The sequence below is a fragment of the Epinephelus lanceolatus genome, chromosome 3, assembly GCF_041903045.1.
Source record: "Epinephelus lanceolatus isolate andai-2023 chromosome 3, ASM4190304v1, whole genome shotgun sequence".
Lineage (NCBI taxonomy): Eukaryota > Metazoa > Chordata > Actinopteri > Perciformes > Serranidae > Epinephelus > Epinephelus lanceolatus.
This window is the reverse complement of record NC_135736.1, coordinates 28,079,366-28,102,132: the sequence shown is the minus strand read 5'-3', so window position 1 is coordinate 28,102,132 and position 22,767 is coordinate 28,079,366. Positions and strand designations below refer to the sequence as shown.

The 22,767-nt window shown below is 40.9% G+C and overlaps 1 protein-coding gene across 2 annotated transcripts in view; it reads right to left on the bottom strand.

The window, feature by feature from the left end:
* rnf150a (ring finger protein 150a) overlaps positions 1 to 22,767 on the bottom strand; it is a 34,156-nt gene extending 11,389 nt beyond the window's left edge. Inside the window, exons 1-6 of one of the 2 annotated variants that reach the window (XM_033623696.2) lie at positions 21,706 to 22,767; positions 6,498 to 6,748; positions 1,473 to 1,544; positions 1,220 to 1,302; positions 970 to 1,066; positions 652 to 862 (exon numbers count right to left, since the gene is read on the bottom strand). In XM_033623696.2, coding sequence (XP_033479587.2) covers positions 652 to 862; positions 970 to 1,066; positions 1,220 to 1,302; positions 1,473 to 1,544; positions 6,498 to 6,748; positions 21,706 to 22,159 — 1,168 coding nt within the window. In that variant the 5' untranslated portion in view covers positions 22,160 to 22,767. The remainder of the gene's footprint in view (positions 1 to 651; positions 863 to 969; positions 1,067 to 1,219; positions 1,303 to 1,472; positions 1,545 to 6,497; positions 6,749 to 21,705) is intronic. The other variant, XM_033623694.2, reaches the window with a different exon arrangement.

The window sequence follows — 22,767 nt, the reverse complement described above, 5'->3', positions numbered from 1 at the left end:
GCGTGAGCATGTGCATGTGCTCACACTATAAAGCGCTGATAGCTAGCAGATGTTTAACAGTCGTTAGTTAAAGTAACCGCCCTCGGGCGTTTGCATAAGGTACTAAAATGTACAACATTCTTTAACATAACAAATATTTGAGTCTATATGGGCTAGGCTGTGGCTTTGTAGAAAGGGAACACTGTTCATAGCCTCCTGTGCTGCTCAGAAGGATCTGAAGTGGGGAACACTGACCAGGTGGCTGCTGGCCTGATTTAGGCCTTAGAATAAACATTTCAGGCCTCAAATGACAAGAAAAAAAGCAGAATAAAACCAGGACCAGCACACTGCTAGGACTAGTTTCCTCCAGGGGATGAGGGGACAAAAAAAGCTTATCTCATCTGTTTCTTTTTGCAGAGTTTTACTCCTCTATATCCTAAAATATTTTCAAGCTCATGACACAGCAGAAAACAGGAAACAGTCAAAAGGTGCAGCTTCACTGGGCTAAAGAGGGGGGACACAGAGAAATAGACCCACTGTGGCGCATGTGCTGATAACTTTGTCTGGAATAAAATTGTCTGTCCAAACTTTCCAGCTTAGTTATGCATCAAAAATCCCTTTTCACTGGCTGTCAGGTCATTACTGCTGAGTTAAATGTGTGTCTGTGCTTACTGCTGGCGATGATGTGGCTCTCCCCTGCCTGAAGTTCTGTCTCTTCATCAGGATGGAGCTGCTGCAGGCCTGTCGCTCTTCCGGCAGGATCCAGAACCACCGTGCTCTCGTTAACTGTGATATCACTCGCCCCACTGATGGGGTTGGTGGGTGGACCGCCGACAGATGTGTCATAGTCTGGAGGAACGTCATCTGAGCAGTCTGCGTTGAGCTGGAACGTGTCAAAGACGTCTTTAGAGGCACTTTCATGCATTCTTTGAGTGTTGTAGTCAAAATAAATGAGGCAAAAGTTACAAAAATTAATCAAAAGGACCTTACTGGGATTCCTAAGGCTTTGAGGATGTTCATTTTGCACATGGGACACGTCCGGTGGTCTTGTAGCCACGGGTCTACACAGTGCTTATGAAAGATATGCCTGGTGGAACAAGAAATCAGTGCACAGATGAAACATCTGAAAACAAATGACTGCAGTCACCATAGTGCATGTGCTGAGTTTATGCTTTCAACAAAGAGAGACACCTAGTTTTAAATTACCGTACACACAACAAAGACCAAACACAAAGCTCACCTGCATGGTAATATCCTCACAACATCATTAGGCTTATAACCTTCAATGCAAACTGCACAGTTGTCAAAGTCTGATTCCGTCTCCTAAAACACAGAACAGACGAAAAGACCAATTAATTCTCAAATATATCTATACACCAAATAAAATAAGTACAGTATGATTCAAATCATGTCCTGCATGTTGATGAACATGCTTCTGTAAATTTAGAAATGCTTGAGAAGTTCCTGTTTGCAGAGTGAGGAACATCATTTACCTTGTCTCCTTTCTTAATGGTGCGTACTTGCAGCTTACTGATGGCCTTTTTGGCAGCGTCTCCCAAACGTCTCTGTAGATAAAATGTTTTATTACTGAAATGGCCAGTGGGTTTTTAATAGTGGATAAAACAGTCTTTGACTCAGCAGTATGCACTATCTCACTGGTCTGTTAATACACTGTCAGTTCTGCAGACTGGTTTACATCAGCTGAAAACAATCATCCAGGAAATGTTTAACTTTGCCTTTATAGGTGTACATGTTCATGTGAATGTGCACCAACATGAAATTTCACAAGGTCAAGCATCATTTGCAGGCTGGCGACTCATCAATTTCACCCTTACACATTTGTTCTATTGTAAATTAATAGAGGAGAGCCAACATCCACCAACTGATTGAGCCCAATGCCAGGATTGCATTGTTCGGATAGTTTCCCCCCACTTTACCACTCTCTTTTCCTCCTCCTTTACACCCTTAAATTGATGTGGAAGTTTTCATTTTGATATCCAATTTCCTGTGCTATGATCCTGTTAAGCAGCAAACAGGGTAAGAAAAAGAAAATAATTCTTACTTGACACATCCAGTGTCTCTGTTGGGATTCTGCCGACAATGCCAAATTGTACTAAACTGAATATTAAGAGGGAAACTTCCCCCACAATTGGCATGGTATGTCAGCCTATTAGTTGGATGCTTGACATTGCTCAAATCTTCAATACCTCCTACCCATACTCTATGGATAAGGGAAGTTCTTAATTTTGTAAAACTGGAAAGAATCTGGTGCATAATGTAGGACTCCATTAGAAACTTTTTGCAGGATTCGGGACCCCTTTTTCGAGCATATACCAAAGCTGGACTTCCCAGATATCCCTGAATGATTGATTAAGTACTTAAGCAACATTAGGAGGAGGCAGACTGACCAAAAATTTTATATTTTAATTAATTAATTTATTTATTTATTAATTTATTAATTAATTATTTATTGGACAGTGCACAAAAAACCCATTAATCTCAGATGAGAAAAGATGCTTTGTGCCAGATTTAGCTGTCAGCTACTTTCCATCTGTAGTCCCTGGGCAGGTATGCACAAAATTTTATTGTGTTATTATCATTTTACAAATTTTTTTTTTTTTTAGTTTTTTTGCTTTATCACTATTGCACTGACCAAAAGTTACTGTGTTGTCTATCTGTTCTATTTGGAAGATATCAATGAACAGATTGTGGGGGAAAAACTAGACACCACTAAACTAGTGTGAGTGTCTTAAAACAGACACCCAAATGAACTTGCCTTTAATACAATGTGACTTTAAGAATATGAAATCACGTAAGTCGACAGAGTATCCAACTTCAACTCTTAGTGGTCTTAAAAATGCTACCAGGCTAGGGGTCAGAGTAAAGGAATGCCAGTTGGTTTGGTAGTGTGCAAATATGTCTGAAAATAAATTTTAGATTTCCTGAAGCTAACAAACTGTCTCTTAATGACAATATCTTGTTATTTACACCTAATTAACAAGATATTGTCTCTTAATGACAATATCTTGTTAATTAGGTGTAAATTCAGGGTACATCTGTGAATGCCTTTCATGTCTACTTTTGAGACTGTGGCAGGGATATGATCATTTCAGTGTTTCAGAAAAATGATTAACAAAGGCTTTTAAGTTTGTTAGTATAAGAATCAAAAAAGGCTCCTGCACTCTGTCTCACTCTCTTATTTTCATTTTATTTAAGGAACCTTTCGGTTATATATATATATATATATATATATATATATATATATATATATATATATATACACACAGTGGTGGAAAAAAGTTTTCGGACACCCTTTAAATTTTACACAATCTCAAATATTATCATGAAATATTTGTGGAAAAATCTTTTTTGTGTTTCAAAAGGTGTGGCTGCATTAGACAGATACAAACAAATACAAATTATATTTTTTTGTTTATTGTTTACAAGAAAAACTAACAAAACTAAATTCTTGACAGTTTCAGTATGTCAGTTCTCAACATTGTCGGTATCAAAGTCAACAAATAACAGAGAATGTGTTCAAAACTGAACAAAAAATAAATAAACCATCACATCATCAAATTAATATTTAGTAGTCCTGCCATTGGCACGTAGTAGAGCTCTAATCCTGGCTGGCATGTTCCCCACGAGCCTTTCACACTGTTGAGGGGTAATCTTGTCCCATTCTTCTTGAATTACTGCTTTTAATTCTTCTAAATTCTTTGGTTTATGCTTTGAAACAGACCTTTTGATAATCCACCACAGATTTTCAATGGGGCTCATGTCCGGGGATTGAGCTGGCCACTCTAAGACCTGGATACTGTGCTCCTGCAGCCAAGTTCTACTGGCCTTGGATGTGTGGGAAGGGGCATTATCTTGTTGAAACATCCAGTTTTTACCTCGACGGAACAGTGCACGCGCAGAAGGGAGCATGTGGGTTTCGAGAATGGTACAGTACTTGGTAGAGTTCAATGTGCCATCACAGACAGTGAGATGACCAACACCAGCAGCACTCATGCATCCCCAAACCATGATACTGCCTCCACCATGCTTGACAGTAGGTACTGTACATGCTGGAGATAATGCTTCGCCTGGCCTTCTCCGTACCCTCACATTAGTAGGAGGAAGATAAAGCTGGAAACTGGACTCATCTGACCACAAAATCTTCTTCCAATTCCTGGCTGTCCAGTTCTTGTGTGCCTGGGCCCAACGACGCCAGGCTAACCTCTGTCTCTCATTGATCAGGGGCTTCTTGATAGCCTTGTAGGACCTTAAGCCATGATCTAAAAGTCGGCCACGTACAGTGCGGGTGGAACACTGGACACCAGTTTGGTCTGACCACTGCTGCTGAAGCTCCTGTGATGTCATTCGGCGGTTTTGCCTGCACATGCGGATCAGGATGCGGTCATTTCTTGCTGAAGAAACCCTTGGACGCCCAGATCTTGGTTTGTCTTCCAAGCTGTTGGTTCGTCTGTATTTCTGCAGAGTGTATCCAACTGCTGAAGGACTGCATCTGCACTTCCTGGCTATCTGGCGACAGCTGTACCCTTCCTGGCTGAGAATCTTTATCTTCAGGTGTGTTTCCTGCGTTAGGTTCCTTGTTTTAGCCATTTTTGTGTCTGAAGAACTTTCAAATGTGCTGGCTTTATGTAGACACGAAGCTTGGCAACAAAAATTGTGTCTTTTAATAAAAAGAACGACCTTCATCACTGGTACCAAAATGACCCAATACTCAAAATTTCTTATGGATTTTTTTGGAACCAATCAATTTTAAGTTTTTAATGGCTTTTTTAGGATTTATTTAGTATTTTGGCTGTGACTGTACTAAAAGAAATTGCACTTGAAGACCTAAGAGTGATTCTTAGTGCAATATTTCACAAATGCATGGGGTGTCCGAAAACTTTTTTCCACCACTGTATATATATATATATATATATATATATATATATATATATATATATATATATATATATCCAAAGTGGATGCAATTAACCAGTCAGAGGACTGGAGGGCTCAACATTACTGCATCTTGCTAACTCGGCCATTCTGGATGTCACTAACTCGGCTTCTTCTCCGGAGCATTTGTGCTCCACTGTCTCTCAGTTTAACTCATATCGCAGCGGTGCCTGGATAGTGTGACTTGTGCGGTTGTGCTGCTGCCGTGGTCCTGCCAGATGCCTCCTGCTGCTGCTGCCATCATTAGTCATACTTCTACTGTTATTATACACACATGATTATTGTCACACATGTATACTGCCAGATATTAATATATTATTATTAATTATAATATTATTACTTTCATTAATGTTGTTGTAAGCTACTGTCATTACCGTCTGTCCTGCATCTCTCTCTCTCTCTCTCTCTCTCTCTCTCTCTCTGTCTCTCTCTCTCTGTCTCATTGTGTCATACGGATTACTGTTAATTTATTATGTTGATCTGTTGTATACGACATCTATTGCACGTCTGTCCGTCCTGGAAGAGGGATCCCTCCTTAGTTGCTCTTCCTGAGGTTTCTACCATTTTTTTTCCCCCGTTAAAGGTTTTTTTTGGGGAGTTTTTCCTTATCCGCTGTGAGGGTCCAAAGGACAGAGGGATGTCGTATGCTGTAAAGCCCTGTGAAGCAAATTGTGATTTGTGATATTGGGCTTTATAAATAAAATTGAATTGAAGTGAACATTTCTGATGAGCATCACCTGTCAGAGAACAACAGCAATCATTAATAAACAGCCACATCACAGTGTCTTGACTTACATTAAATGAAAGCATTTTTTAAAAAAGAACATAGTGTCAAATGACAAAAAATAGAAATATACAAATAAGGGCATTTATGCCAATTTTCAAAGTTTTTATAAAAAACATTAATAGTTTAAAGTACAAAAATATTTTAGATTTTCTGAAGACTGTTAGCAATAGAACAAATAGCAAATATCCACATACTTACAAGCGGAAAAAAAATATATGTATCAAGGCTGAAGAAAGGAGAGAATTTTGTGGAAGTTTGTTAGTATAAAAGAAAATAGTGATAGCAATATTAGAAAAGCAGGTGGCGACAGCTTCAGAGAATGGAGAGGCAAGACACATCAGCACCTTCCTGACCTGCCTCGGAAATAAAGTGAGAGCAGATTAGTTCAATATGGCTGAACATAAATCAGCATAATTCAAAGTGAAAACGCAAACAATGGTTGTCATGGCACCGGCACCTATCATAACAGGCAGGATGATGAATGGTCTTTACAGGCGTCACAAGAACGTCAGAGGCGGCCATTCATAATAAAGACAAGGCGATGGGGAGTATTTGTACTGTGGGCTCAAAGGGCCAGAGAGCTGGTTGATGGTTCACTGGTTCGCCACGTCTCTGTTCAGCCAACTGTCAGGCTAATTCTGGCTTTGCCTTACAGCCTCACAGAGCCAACACCAGACAGAAAAATGCAAAGACCAATGTCAAGAGTGAGACCAAGACACAGTCAGTATCCCTCCGCTCAGGGAGTCATATTCTTTAAACAAAGGGCACACAGTCATACCTGGTTGCGATCCCGTGCATTGGCATAGCGGAACCTCTGGATGTAGTAGAAGACGAGCCAGGCGAGGGAGATGATCATGAGGACGATGAAGGAGATGGAGACAAACACTACTGACGTTCTGCTCACGTACTTCTGCAGGTTGCGGGTTCCTACGGTGATGTACAATGTAACCTTGATTTTCTGCTCCAGCAGGGCCACAATCTCACGACCTTTAGGCTCTGTGATCATGATGGCCACAATGTTTCCTGTACCTGCACAGGCACATACAACACAGGAGGTAGCAGTTTAAGAGTTTAGTAGATGAATTTCAACAATAACAGAAAGGTAATACATTTCTTTCAAAGCCCATTCACATAGCTGTGGTATTTGGCTGTAGCTTTTTACAATACGAATCTATTTGGCATCAAAAGTAGCCAAAATTTACAATATCCTTACCATACTGATGCCAAAATGCAGCCTTGGTTCCTTAATACATACAAGGATATGCAAATGCTGTTCACTTGAAGAAATCTAAATTTCTTTTTACACAATGAGTAGCCAGACATCTAACATTCAACCCTGGCATACAAAGAGTTGTGCCTTGAAGCAGAGCAGGTGTGAACACTCAGTCTGAAGAGAGCTTAGACAGGACAGAACGACTAAAGCTTCACTATTTGTCAGAGGCTTCCTGCAAGCAACCTTCTGTTTCTTTGCTACTAGTGCACGACAAAGGCTTTTGCATTACAGAGTCACAGAGCTTCTTTCAACTTCCGCGCCTGAAAAATGTCCAGGAGGAACACTGTTTTTAACAGAATACAATTTGCATGGTAGAAAAAAATTCCCATCAGGGGGTCCTAGTATTAAACGGTGCTTCTCGGCTAATGCCTCTCAACTGTTCAGTGTCCTAACGTCACAGATAAGCTTTGCCTTCTGCCTCTAACAGCTAACAGACATCCTGCTCTTTACAGGAATGTTACTGCATGTGTTAAATCTAGAGTTTATAAAATGTTACAAACTTTTCACACAGTGACAAAATAATAAAAAGAATAAGAATACACTTTATTTATATAGCACTTTTCATGCAAGAAAAGTGCTTCATATGAAAATAGACATAATGGACATAAACCAGACAAGACATTTCAACATAAAAGGACATTTAAAACACTTTAAAACAGAGTCAGGGCTAGTTAAAGGCTAAAGTCAACAGAACCGTTGTTAACTTCCTTTTTAGAATATTTAGCTAGCTAGCTTCCCCAACATCTATAGGTAGTGTGTTCCATAGCTTTGGGGCGTAATTAACAAAGGCTTTTTGGCTGTTGCTGGTGAACCAGCAGCAGAGGATCGCAGTGTTCTTGAAGGCAAATAGTTAACAAGGGAGTTAGTGATGTAGCTCGGTCCCAGCCCATGTAGGGCTTTGTGTATAAGGAGGAGGAGCTTAAAATCAATTCTAAATGTAACAGGAAGTCAGTGCAAAGCAGCTAAGACTGGCCTGATATATATATAGCCAAGCTGCAGAGTTTTGAATGAGCTGAAGTCTCTCAGTGGTGTTTTTTGGGAGGCCAGTAAAAAGTGTATTACAGCAGTCGAGGCGGCTTGAAATAAAGGCGTCAATCAATTTTCTTAATGGACTTTTCCTCAGCATCCTGGTTTACAGAAACCCTCTCACAACCATAGCAAGGCCTGCATAAACTCAAGAGACATCAGAGAAGAACTGGTGACCAACCACTGGGTCACTTCAAAGATGGACCTTCACTCAACTGATGAGCCCTCAATAACCCCCACATCACCCGATGTGGCTGGAGAGCTTATGACATGTCACAAACTCTGGAAATGAACATAGAGACAGACTCAGCCACATGGAAGAAGATTCAAGCTGAGATGCCACTCTGACACCATGACCCCTATGGTGCAGACGTCTGTGTGTATGTTAATGTGATAAAACCCACCTTTCCCTGCAGTTGTCTTTTCCTAAGGAGGACAGACAGAAATGCGGATTCCAGGAACCAAGATGTGTTGATTGTATGCTGATGTTTCACCTTTCTTGCTATTTCAGTGCATATACATACACACACACATATATATATATATATATATATATATATATATATATATATATATATATATATATATATATATATATATATATATATATATATGATGTTATGACATGATCACCATGTATAACATTTAAATCTGAATTAGTAGTGTCTGTTGACCACTTATTTATAAGTTGGTAATATCCTGTTGCAGACAATGTGTTTTTGGTACCATTCAATAGCAGACAGCGCCACGTTGGTAAATATGGAAGCATTAGAAATGTTCCAAGTTTCATTAATTATCTAGGAAGCAACTGAAGTAAATTAAACTTTAAATTAGCAAAGGTACAGGAGGAGTGAAATGTCCTGCCAGTGACAGTGAACTGCTCCTACTGGACATCAGCCTGAGACAGACAGCTGGCAAGGCCAATCAGAGCGCAGAGGCCGAAGCCTGCCTGCCAGTCTCAACCCCTTTGAACAACTATAAAAAGTTAAAGAAGTTAAAAAAAAAAGACAATGAAAGAATAGCAGAAGAAGAACTTTTGAGAAGCCGGCGGGCCATGCTGGGCCCCATCCAGCGTGGCCCCGCCGGGCAATTTGATTGCATCCTGAGCAGAGCTGAACATGCTAGAACCCAACATAAAGAACTTTATGCCACAAGGTCTGCCTAACTCCTGTGTCCTGGACCAACAAGGTCAGGACTGAAGAAAGGCAGACTCCTGCATGCCCACACTGGGTGTGTGAAGATGACCGACATGGAGAGCCAAGCTCACCCGAGCCAAAGTTGCCATGTTGGCTCAAGAACGCCCAAAAGTGCCCAAAGGCTCCAAGAAGTTCGACCGAGGAGAAGAGAAGGACCAGCTGAGCAGGCTGCCCCGTGGGACAGCACCAAGAGTGGTTCACACCAAGGAGCAGCGCTGCTTTTTTCTCTTCCCCCTCCAGAGCGCCTTCTTTCTGGTCTGCTACAACTCAGGTGAAACAACATAATTTTCCTGTACTGGGGTTTGATGCGTAGTTTAATAAGTATGGTAGGGAGCATCAGATAAAACTAGGATTTCCCCTAAGATTTCAGATATTTCCCTTTTTGCTTCCCATGCCGCTCAGCTGTTGAATGGTGCTTTTCACAGGTCCATAAAGTTTCCTCTGATAATTATCTCACCATTGCTCACTGCTTCATCTGGTTCACTCTGGTCATTCATTCATTCATTCATTAGCATCGCTGTATTCATTTCATTCCACTCATAGTTGCATTTACTCATTGTCTTGTCTGTTGTTAGTTGTATTGCGCCTTGGTCTTCTGTGTCAGTAGTTTAGAATAAATGTTTGTCTAAAAAGTCATTGTCTTGGTTTTCTGTAGGATTACATTCAGTCACTTTACGGATGCAAAGATCCTGGCTATTTGAGCTCTACTTGAATTGATAATTAATAATTTCCCCAAAGTGCGTTAAACATTCTTGTCTGATCAACAAGAGGTGTGGTTTTATTAGTCTGACTATGAAATTATATCGCAGGACGAATAATTAAAGTGGTTATGTTTAATAATTCTTATTAACGTCACTTTTTCCTAATATTGAGCTAATCAAACCCTACAGTATTCATGGTGAAAAACGTAGGCACCTGAATAAACTGTTTATAATCAAACAAATCTTACATATGTAATGGTGGAGAATGCAAACCCTAAATGAATCATATCAATCAAACTTTTCATACAAAATGGTGGAAAATGTCGGCGAGCATTTATTTAATAAATGCTGCCACAGAATAAATTATAAATTATGTAACAATCAATATTTCCTACAATGTTTTACTAAAAATAGTGATTTTTTTTCCCCCATTAATTGATTATTTGTGTTCATTTAGTAACAAAAAAGCACAAAATGTCCACCACAATCTGTCAGAGCCAAAGGATGCCCCCTCAAATGAACGTTTTGTTTTGTTTTGTCCGATATTCAGATAAAGATGACACAAAACAGACAAAAGAAGCAAAGTTTTACATTTTAGAAGTTGGACATAGTGAATTATTCTGCGTGATATGATTGACAACTAGTAGGTTATCAAAATAGCTGACAGTTTTCTCAATGAATTAATTATTAGCTAATCATTTCAGTTCTAATGTGCACAAACATAAAAATGTTTACCAATTACACAAAGCCAAAGAAAGTATAAATGTACAAAGCAGATATCATCTCCTGATATTTTGCTCATTACGTAAGTATTGACATTGGCGATTAACTCTTAACCAAAAATTGAAGCACAGAGATTACGATGATATGTTGAGGTCAAATGGTTTCGCCATTACTTGCCAATTCATTAAAAGCAAACAAAAAAACCCAAGATTATTAAATACTATTTTCAATACTATTCCATTTTCTTTACTTCATCTGCCAACTATATCACCCAGCAGAGGGAAGCGTACATCTACTGCTAGCTCATTTGGCACCACTGAGCTAGCTAACGTTACAGCTAAGCTGAGGAGGACACCATTAATGTTACATCTCACACTGTCATAAGCACAAGCCTCTTGTCCATGAGTAGATGCATGTTACCTTCTGCACTCTGATACACTTGGTAGGTGTATTTAAAAAGAAAAGAGTTCCTTCATAAAACTGCAAACAACAAGGTCTGTAGATTATCTTGAGTAACACGGTGTTAATATCTGGAAAGAGACATTGCTGTTGAGTTTTTCATATGCATTGTTTTGATGCTTTGAGCACCACAAGCCCAGTGCCATCTGGATCCATTATACTGGAGAGAAGGCAGACATCTCTACGATTGATATCTCCAACACTTGGCAACTCACACCAAAACAATCTAGACTGATAAATAGCACTACAGGTAAGAGGAAAAATAAGCATTTTTTATATGGGGGTGAACTGTCCCTTTAAACGACTTGGTAATTTCCACAATAAGGGAACAGCAATCCTCCACCCTCTCAGCCGTACAGCGGCAGGTTGGTGATTCCAGGAAATGCATCAACAGTCTGATTACTGTTACATCATATTCTGCCTGTTTATGACTGCGGCTCAGTGTCACAGTGGCTGCGGCGCTTCAGTCACCCACCATATCACTCACCATAAACAGTCTTTTTTTCAACCTGCCATCACTAACAGTTCCTCCTGATATACAAACAAATCCTCATGCACTGTAACAGAGATGCACAGAGTTATTTTGCCATCATAGTCTGGGGTGATTCTGCCACAGACGTACTGAGACATACTGAGAAAATATGGTGCTTTGTGCTTTCCAGAGGAAAAGGCTTTGAATCCAACAGATATGCTTCATTTTCAGGATGTAGCTGCAATGCATTATTGCCATCATGCTTATAAATCCCTTTATGTAACAGGTTTGTTGTTAAATCTGCACAGCTGCTACATTTTATATGATCCGGGTCGAGAAGTCAGAACAGAATCATCTCTGTTAAACTGCTTTATTTTCATGCATATGCAGGATTCAGCAAGATTTCAATAATTTGGTTGTAATTTTTGTTTCAGAACACAATACAGTAAATATATTAGGGCAAACGCAGCATTCTTAACAGTTAAATAAATGCTTCATTTCACAATTTGTTATGTGTCTGGTAGAAATGGGAACAAAACACTTCATGTGTACCATCCTGTGCAAAACAGCCAGATCCACAGCCACACAATAATCCAGCTGGCACTATCTCCAGTGTTAACACAAAGGTTTATCCTTGTATTACGGTGGCTGCCCCCTCAAAATGAGAGCATGTATGTCGGAGCTTCTAAAGCAAACCCCGCTACAATGACAGAAAACAAAAGCTTGTGTTTGGAGAGTAAACAGATGTTAATACGCTGCTGAACACCACTGTGGATTCAAACTCTCAGGCCACTGAAGTTTTGCTTATATCTTTCTGTCTGAAATAAGATTTAAATAGGGAAGCATGTGGTTGGAGGACATCATCAGAGTCTCTGTAAAGGAATTTTAAAATAGATGGATTAGGAATATATTACTCGTTTTCCCCAATAATACAATAATTTCTCAACACTCCCTGACAAGGCATTTGTATGAATGTTAACTGTTGTGTAAACCTCGTTTTGCACATGTGTAACCTCGGATACACACGCTCTTGACCTGCAGATTTATGGTTTTATTAGGCATGACCATATGGTGCCGAGGGCGAAACACTGTGATGCAACAATTGCCTCTGTAAACAGAAGATAAACCACATTATCTCATGTCAACAGGCAAATGTTTTCAAGAATAAAACTGTTGCTTCCAGACTCTGTGGACTTTAAAAAATGCCTGTGTATGGCCATCTTTAGCTCCATAGCCAGCAGAAATGAGGTACAAGGCATGTAAGATTTCCCTAAGCCTCGACTCTTATCTCCTTTTTCTCTTCAGTGTGACGCAGAGCGGACAAAAATAGCTGCTTCTAAAAGAGGAGGGCAACGTCTGAGACTGAGGCTGAACTTGTGAAAAAGGTCGGTACTGTTTGCAGAGCCACTTGTGCCCAATATGTGGAAGCAAACAGGAGTAAATACAGAAAGAGTTAATTCAGTAGACACCAAACCTGTTCGGTGGTGGGAATTTAATTTCTTTAACAGGCTTTTGGTCTGCTGCGGAGAGGATAACACCGAGGCACAGATTACCACAGAATTAACTGGTAAACGCTTTATTAACCACCATGCACTAATCTAGATCTGACAGTTACACACAGTAGACGACACACTGTGGCTTACTGATGCAAGTTTATCAGACAAAGCTTCAGAGTCGGTGACTGAAGGAAGACTGTATCAAAAAATCTTGCAACAACCATAGACTGTTCAGAACACAGCTGCGAGGCTTTTAACCAAAACCAAGAAGTGCGACCTCATCACACAGGTTTCAGCGTCTTTACACTGACTCCCTGTTTGTTTTAGGATTGACTGTAAAATCGTATTGATTACTTTTAAGGCTCTTCGTGGCCTGGCTCCAGATTACATTTCAGACCTGTTAGTCCCTTATGAACCTTTACGTAGTTTGAGATCCTCTGGGAGAGATCTTTTGTCTGTTTCAGAGTCCAGGCTGAAGACAAAAGGGGACAGAGCTTTTGCCACCTGGGCCCTGAGGCTCTATTATATTGCTATCTAACTGACTGCCCATTTATTATCTTTATTTTTACCTCTGGCCTTCCTTATCTTTTACTAGATGACATTTTTTGACACGTTATCTGTTTTATTCTTCTTGTGTTTTATTTGTGTTTAGTTTAATTGTACAGCACTTTGTAACTGTGTTTTGAAAGATGCTATATAAATAAAGTTTATTATTATTATTACTTTGATATTTTGGGAAATACAATTTCTTGCCGAGAGTAAAATGAGAAGATTGATACGACTCTTATATCTGGTACACATAAAACTGAAGACAGCAGTCAGCTAGCTTAGATTAGTTTAGCTTAATTACTGGAAACAAGGGGAAACAGCCACGCCCCCTTAACAGTAACAAAATCCACCCACCAGCAGCTCTACAAGGTATTTAACACATAACTTGAAGTGTTAAAACAAAACGCCGTTGTTTCACAGGGGTTGCGTCCCAGACTATTACTTGGTGCTAAGCAGCTGCAAGGAAACTAGCATTGATTCCAGAAAGTTCCTGCTCTATGGCAAAGTCTAGAATGTAGCCCCCATAAAACAATAATTTTTACAGTTTATTTTTCAGTAACACTTTATTTAAAGGGGTGTGCGTAAGACTGACATGACACTGTCATGGCCGCAGACTGTATAATAAAGATGGACACCATGACAGCTCCTCAAAACTGAAGCCAAAACATCTCAATCGCCCCCTGGTTATGGCTGCAGTATAGATCATAAACCCCACCCCTTCCATGTTAGCAGATGGGACATGGACCAAAATAAAACTCAAAGTGCACGTCAAATAAAATTTTGCCAAAGATGGTTTCTGTCATTTTAGATATCTCTTATCATGCTGATGTATGTTCAAGTATTACTTTTACTGGAAATTGGTTATAACATATTATTTGATGCTATAAAAAGGGGGTGTGACATCATTATTGACAGCTCTATGTGCCAATCGAGTGCTCACAATCAATAGGCTGCTTGTGTTTGGTCAGATGGTTGGAACTCAATACCATAGAGATCACTTCTGCGCAGACTCTGGCTCCAACTGACATCACCAGAGCAAGATGGTATAGGCCGTATCCAGTAGCCTATATTTTGGCCCATCATAGCCATGACATGTTGCCTGCAATGAACATGGGGGACTCAGAGTCTTCACGAATGTTTATGTCCAATGTTTTTTTTAAGACAAATTAACATTGTTCAAGACAGCATAACCTGTCACAAACACGCCAAAGGAGGCCCAATTATCAACTTTAAAAGATGGTATTATGTGTTACATTACATTAAATGTCATATGTGGCAGGTTTTGTCATTAGCTGTCATTAGACCGTTATAATTGTTTCATAAATGTTTTCCATGACCTCAACTACAGAGGTACAATTTAGACTTTTCATACAGAGGTCATTAAGTTTAATTACACTGTCCAATCCTGTTTTATTCCCTGAAAGCACAAAATGTACGTGCTGAGAATATGTCAGAACACTCTGTTTGAAGAAGAACAGGTAGCCCAAGTAGATAATGTTTTTTTTTACAAAATGTACGATGCAAAAGTAATAAAAGATCTCTTTAATTATCTACTGGTATTATTTGGGTATTCATAATCAGTTCAGAGTATTATAATATTTACAGATAATTTTATGACAGGCTCAAATTGTACCGTTGTATTTGAGGTCAATGAAAACATTAATGACACAGTTTTAATGTAATGTTAAATCCTTCTTTAAAGGGCCATTGTGTAAAATGGGTTGAAAACAGTGACATCAGTGGTCTAATTCTAGATTGCAGGGCTCACTCGCTCACCCCTCCCGTCGGGTAAATGACGGTGGCCTTGTAGGGACAAAAAGCCTTGCGCATGACTTTTTCAGGAGTAGGTCTATCTAGCGACGAGGTGAATGTTTATTTAGAAATCTAAACCATGTTACGATATTGTAATGAATCCCTCACGAGCAGGAGACCAGAGGAGCGTTCAGGAAAAAGGCCCGTTTATTTGAGCACTCCAGAAACTCCGGTAACACTCCACTCCGTCCCAAACTCTGACTCTTCTAGCGTAACAGACACACTTCATAACTTTACACACATACTCGTTTACCATACCAAGTGGGGACCCTCCCTCCCCTCTCTGCTCCGCCAATCTCCAGCCCGCACACTGACTGACAGCGTAGCCGGTAAACAGAGCTCAGCTGTTTATTTAGCCTAGCAATATCTCCGGACTATAGTAGCTGCAATGGACGACTTTGAACGCGATTTTGAAGAGTTTCTTGTAGCGGACACAGACCCAGAGCCATACCTGTGTGAGCCGGAGCATACAGATGAGGAACTCCATGTGTTTGATGCTGAGCGGGCGAGAAGAGAGGCTGAACGCACAGAATGGGATTCGGTGCTACCATCGTTGGGGAGATATATCACCAGGAGGAAAAGTGCCGCAGAGAGTGCATCACAAGGAGTGAAGTTGTGTCTTCTTTTCCTCGCAGATGACGGTTCGGGTTCATTCTCTCCTGTTGTGTGGTAAGTGTGGTCCATTCGCAAACTTTATAACTAAAAAAACTTTTCACTTCTCTCTATATCGACAAACTACTAACACTCTGCTGTTCCCTCCTCCTTCTTCCTTCCTTCCGCTGTCTTCGTTGGTTCATTTATACACGCGAAACGCGTTCTCTGGCTGGCTGGATTGTCCACTCAGTCTGCCGTACATACATGGCGGCGCAAGATGGCGACCTCCCTAAAGCAAGGCCCTTGCTATATATATATATATATATATATATATATATATATGTATATATATATATATAAAAGCATAATTATAAGGCTACGAAAACCAGACGAATTTTATTTTATAGCGATCATACACTTGTATAAACATATTAATGGGTAGAATATTCAGATTCAGATTCAGATTGACAATAAACCATGCCAAATATTACACACTGGCCCTTTAAGTTTGATAATCAGACCTGTTGTGATGTGTTTATGACAGGTTATGTTGCCTTGATTGATGTCAAGTTGTCTTAATGAAGACATGTGTAACATATACATGGTTTGCAGAAACGCACAGTGCCAACATTTTTTCTTGTGACTGGATTGAAACATTCATAAAGACTCCTAAATGTTCATAACAGCTGTCATGTTATAGTTATGTCTTATGGAAACCCCTTCAAATAATTGTTTTGTTTGTAGGCCTACAAATTAAACAAAGACACCACAAGTATTGGTTGGCAGTGATTTTTAACCTTCAGACAGAGCCAGGCTATCTGTTTCCTCTTGCTTCCAATCTTTTGCTGAGTGAGTCTTCACAGTGATGTGAAATAAACCCCACACTTTCACAGCTGATAAACCCACAGTATCTGACCTGGCCGTATCTCCACATGTATCTTTTGACACCACTCAGCCTTGAGATGGAAGGGTTAAATAAAGTCAGGCCTTTAGAGGCTTCTGGCTCCGACAACTGTGGATTTTATAGCCCTGCTGTGTCGGCTCTGGACAGGAAAGTGCTCCAGTCTTTCTTTGGCAGCCTCACATTCAGTCTATACACATTAAGTCCTGTTCCTGTGTCACTTCACTCTCTGTTCATCGTCTTTAAAAGCTTTGTCATCACACCTCTCCTGGCTGACGTTTCTATCTCTTAAAGTGTCTCAGTTTATATATATGTCATGGCTTGAGGCAGGGCAAGCCTGGTTCATCATTCACACTGTCATGTCAAATTGTGTATGTGGTCACCTGGTGAATGTAAGTCCAACATTCACTTTCTTTTTAGCTCTGATCTCCACTTGCTCCTGAGACAAGTCATTGAATTTGAGTAAAAGCTTTAGAGGTGTTTGCATAAAATTTAAATTCTCTGCTTTTCATGACAGGTGCCTGTGACACTTCTGTACAAAAGGACCTTTTAGTTCAAAACGTCTTGGAATCAATTAGACCATTATGTCGTCAGGTGTTGTGAGTGTTTTGTTTGAACATCTGTTTCTGCACAGATCGTTTTGTCCAACAGCTGTTATGCATTGTGCTGTTGTCTGGCACAGGCGTAGTGGTCTGGTCAGCCACACCTTTATGAAAACTAGCAACAACCTGAGAGCCCATTTCCAATGGAAATACAAGTCGAGTGGAAAAGAAGGCGCTGCTCACAGCTACTGTCGAGGGCTTTACACCCTAAACTTATTCTCACAGATAACACAGGTCAGTTTAGGCTGACATTGAGAGTTTAACTCTAAAACAAAACTTATCTAAAACTGCTTAGCAAGCTGGGAATAAAGAACAGCAGAGCTATAACTAAACTATGTGAAATGGCAAAGGTAGAGTATCTGCATGATAGCCTGCTCTGTTTAGAGCAGAAAAAAACAAAGTAGAACTGGCATCCAGGCCCCTGTGTGAGCAGGTGAGGAGCAAATGAACAAAAATCTTTTTATCTATCACTTCCTGGATCATTGAACCAGGGAAGTAGAATTTATGGAAAGTTTTTTTATTGTCTGACATGTTCAATACCTTACAGTGGCAGAAATATGGGTACTTTAAAGATATCTGATACTCTGTGACAGATAATGTATTTGTATATTTTCCAGAAAGAGCTCAATTCTAGAAGCTTTTTAAGAGAATATTAACTGTAAATAAAAATGTCAACTAACATCACAGCTCTTCAGCCCTGAGTAGTGTCTGCAGGTATTCATTTATGGGTGCATACGGCTGGGACATTGTCACCATTGCTCAATGCTTTGAGTAGGAGTAATAACACTGATAAGTGAAGGAAATTAACATTTTTATCAATTCCAATCTTCTCACATCTGGTGTAAGAAAATATTGACACATTTGAGTATCATGATCAGGGGCGGAAATCCCGGGGGGGACAGGGGGGACATGACTCCCCCTTCAGTAAAGCTGCCCCCCCCCCCAGAATCATTTGAGACACAATTAATAATTTTTGAACAATGCAGTAGTATTTATTGAAAGCACAATGTAAGCGGTGCTCATTATAATCGCGCAATAATGTGCTATTTAAATCTTAAAAGATTGAGTCCCCTCCTCCCATTCCTAGTAGTGGTATATCCCACACTCTTTCCAACGGGCGGGGCTGCTTGGCAGCAGTAGCAGCGTGTGGCTGGAACCACTGCCCACATCACGCATCGCAGGGTAAGATGTACACTCACACAGACACAGTTTAACTTACACAAGTTACAACACATCCCATTTACTGTTACAACAAGCCCCAGGCCCAGGCTGATAATATAAACTGTCTGCAACATTTCTCCTGCATTGTTCAAAAGCCTACTCAATTACGAGTGCTGCTAAGCTAAAAGCTAATGATTAAGCTCAGAGTTTAGTGATAGAGAGGACAGGAGAGAAAGAAGAGGGAGAGGACAGGACAAGAGCAGTCAGTGGCGGAGCGGCTCGTGGGTACCTGTCTGTGGGCTCTCAACCTGTCAGTGAGACCAACATGAGAGGCGTGCAGTCTAACTGACGAGGAGCGGTCATTACGCGCAACTATTACGCACAGTTGTGGCGGAGCGGCTCCTAGGTAACGGGTACCTGTCTGTAGGCTCTTCACCTGTCAGTGAGACAAACATGAGAGACGTGCAGTCTAACTGACGAGGAGCGGTCATTATGCGCGACTATTACGCACGGTTGTGAGGTGTGCAGCGGCAGATCTCACAGCACACTGTTTATAAACCAGTTTACCAGTTTAATTGCAGGAAATGTTTAGTTGTTAAGCCATTTCTCATAAGTATAGACATTCACTCTGCCTGTTGGAGAGATAGAGAGAAGATTAAAGCGTCAAATTGTGGTAAAAGATGCTGTATAAAAGACAGGCTACAACTTTTTTTCCTTGTTCCCCCCTAGAATTATTCTCTAAAATTTTACTATTTATTGTCCCCCCCCCCCCCAACTATGAAATGGGATTTTCGCCCCTGATCATGATATTGTGTGTTGTGATACTGTATCATTTAATTAGCGGCACGGTGATGCAGTGATTAGCATTGTTGTCTCACAGCAAGAGGGTACCTAGTTTGAATCCAGGGTAGGGAAGCCCCCTGTGGTGAGCCTGCGTCAGCGTGGGTTCCCTCCGGGTACTCCAGCTTCCTCCCACAGTCCAAAGACATGCAGGTTGGATTAACTGGTGAGTGTGAGTGTGAATGGTTGTCTGTCTCTATGTGTTAGCCCTGTGATAGTGTGGTGACCTGTCCAGGGTGTACCCTACCTCTCGCCCCGTGTCAGCTGGGATAGGCTCCAGCCCCCTGGCGACCCCCAACAGCATAAGCGGTTACAGAAAATGAATGAATGAATTTACATCCAAAGATTTTGTAGCAGTGGTTGGTTAATTTTGTGTTGTGTTTTAACCCCCAACTGCTAGATAGCCGTATTGTAATCTATCTTTAGCCATTACACTCTTCCTTTCCAAGGTAACAACATATCACTACTGTAAACACAAAGAATGAAACAGGCAGAGTCACAAAGGCCACACTAAAATTAGATTAAAAAAAGCATCACAATATATTGAAACATCACCCCTGTATTGTCATACATATCGTATCGCAAAATCCTTACCAAAATAAAGAGCTCTAAGGAGAGAGGGAGAAAATGTTGGGTGTGAACTTAGTCATAGGCGTGTACACTGTGCATTCTTCTACCTCAAAATATTTAGCACATAAAAACATGACCACACTTTTGTTTATGACCCAAATATCTTATTTACTGGCTGCAAACAAATAACTCTGCTGGGTGCTGTTTCAACAGCCAAGTGTTTGTCCAGTTATCTATTCATCGGCCTGCACTGCCTCCAGCAAACAAGGAAAGGAAATGTGACTCTCCTTAGAAGAACCTGATCTGAGGTCTGTGTTTTAAGGACATTTTTGCATAGATTATGTCAAAAGGTCTGTTGTTTACACATGATTTATTTACACATTTCAGGTGTTAAATGTTTGTTTTGGTGCTTAAAGTCCAAAGATGGGTTTTTGATGTTCTTCGGCTTTGTCTTGACAGGTCACTGACATGTGAGTCTGCAGCCTGAGCTTGTCTCCAACACTTTAAATTGTATTTTTTGACTATAGTGGGCCCTTCATAAATTCATATTTGTGAGGAAAACTTGGGAAGCTGTGTAGGAGAAGCTCTCTGTTTGACACAGACTTTGCTAAAAAAAAAAAATGTCTGGAGTTACATATTTGCCATTTGTGGGCTTCTTGGCACACATCGTGACAAGCATTTCTCTGTTTCTTGTGAACATGCTGTTATCATTTACTGCTTAGAAACAAACTAGGAACACTAATGGAGCAATGTTTTTTGGCAACTGCCTCTGCACACTAAGAGGAAACTGGACACATGGTGCAATGAAAGGAAAACTATTTGGTCATCTTGTTTTAGTGACCTTAAGTGCAAATTCATTTCCAAGTCTTTGTGCTTCACCTTTGTTGTTTTTCTTCCTCTTCACAAGAATTGATTCCTCTTCTTTAAGTTCATTTCCCTCTGTTTAGACACAGTGTAAGCATCGAAACTAAACTGTGAAAGTACTCTCAATGCAAGTGGAAAGTTGTGTGTTCAGTGATATTAGAGACTGCATCCTCTGGTGATGCCAATACTGATTTGGCACCAAACATTACGCGTCTGCGGCACCGAATATCAAGTGCCAAAAGCTGGCATCAGGTATGTGGTCTTGTTCACTTATTCTTCAATCAGAGTGTTCCTCATTTTTATCAAAATTTTGGGCTGTTCGTCTGTTTGTGTTTGGACAGCCTTTAGAATTCGAGAACTTGTGACTTCCTTTGTGAAATACAAAAAAGGTAATGTTGGAAAAACATGTTCATATCTGATAAAGTGAAGTATAAGATTACAAAGCCTTTAACTGTTGCACCTGCATTTGAGAGGAAACTTCAGCAAGATCTACAGGCAGAAGATTCAGCAGATTTATGGCAGCTGATAATGAGTCTACTTTGGGATCAATCTCACTTTTCTACTTTACCAGGAAACTAATTGATTATTGAGCTGATACACAGATGCAGAAGCTGCTCTGGGACCTCAGCAGGGTGTGAAACCATTCATCTTGGCCCTTGACTTAAGACGCAACTGATTAATGACATCACATTACAGGACTGGACAGGGATCGTGATGGAGAAGACAGGTGGACAGGTGGTCTCTTACCTGGATGGGGCATTGTTATGGTGTCGTTGGCACTGCTGGAGCCCACATTGTATATGACAACTGCAGAGGCGTTGAGGTTTGCAGCGTTCCGGATCTTCTCTCGGTATGTACAGTTCCCTGCAGCCACCAACGCCACCCAGGCGTAGTTGTGAGGGACAGGAGGGAACCGGACGTTTGGGTCGCACGCCTGTCTGTCCTGCAGGGTGGACGGCACCAGCACCAGACCTCTGGCTTCCCTCTTGGGCGACTGCTCGCCATACCGCCCGCACTCTGTTTTCTCCGTCCTGACCTCCGACGTGACAGGGTCCAGGTAGGTGATGTTGACAAAAGCAGTGTACCATTCCTCCTTCTCTGCAACCGTGAAGTCCAGACACAGCAAGTGCACGAAACAGAAAGACAGCAGCCACGTCGAGAGAGCCAGACTGCGGCAAGCTCGGATGAGGGACGGTGCCATTGTGCGGCTGGTTTTGGGGATGGAAGCTGCGGGTCTCCTCCTCAGTGGGAAACTCGCTCCACGTCCCTGTTTCTACAGGAGGCACCAAAACACACTAAGCTTGCATAAGAGCCCGAGACAGACACCAGCACTCACACACCAGCAATCACAGGAGTTAGTGAGCTACGTGCAGGAGTCTACTACACACCACCACCTGCAGGAGGAGACGGTGCTCTGTGTGTGTGTGTGTGTGTTGTTCACAGTCAGCTGTTTACCGTCCTCGCTCAGGATTGGCTCGCCACTCTGAGCACGTGACCTAGGCGGGGACAAGGAGCCTGTGACGCCCCGGGGCATGTGGGGAAACTAGAACAGTCATGTAATCCACTGGCAAAGAAATATATCCATATGAAACTGACACTTTCAACTATGACCTGTTTTGCTGTATTGATGCATTTTGTCATAAATTATAGATTTAAAATATGTGACACAACTGAAGGAAACGATGGATTTGTTTGTTTATTTGAGCCTCAAAAGCAAGTAAGATATACTTGTAATTTTATTGGGCAAATTTAGGCGACATCAGTGGAGCCTGGAGTGAGCCACCCAAATGACAGACTTTTGCAGAGTTC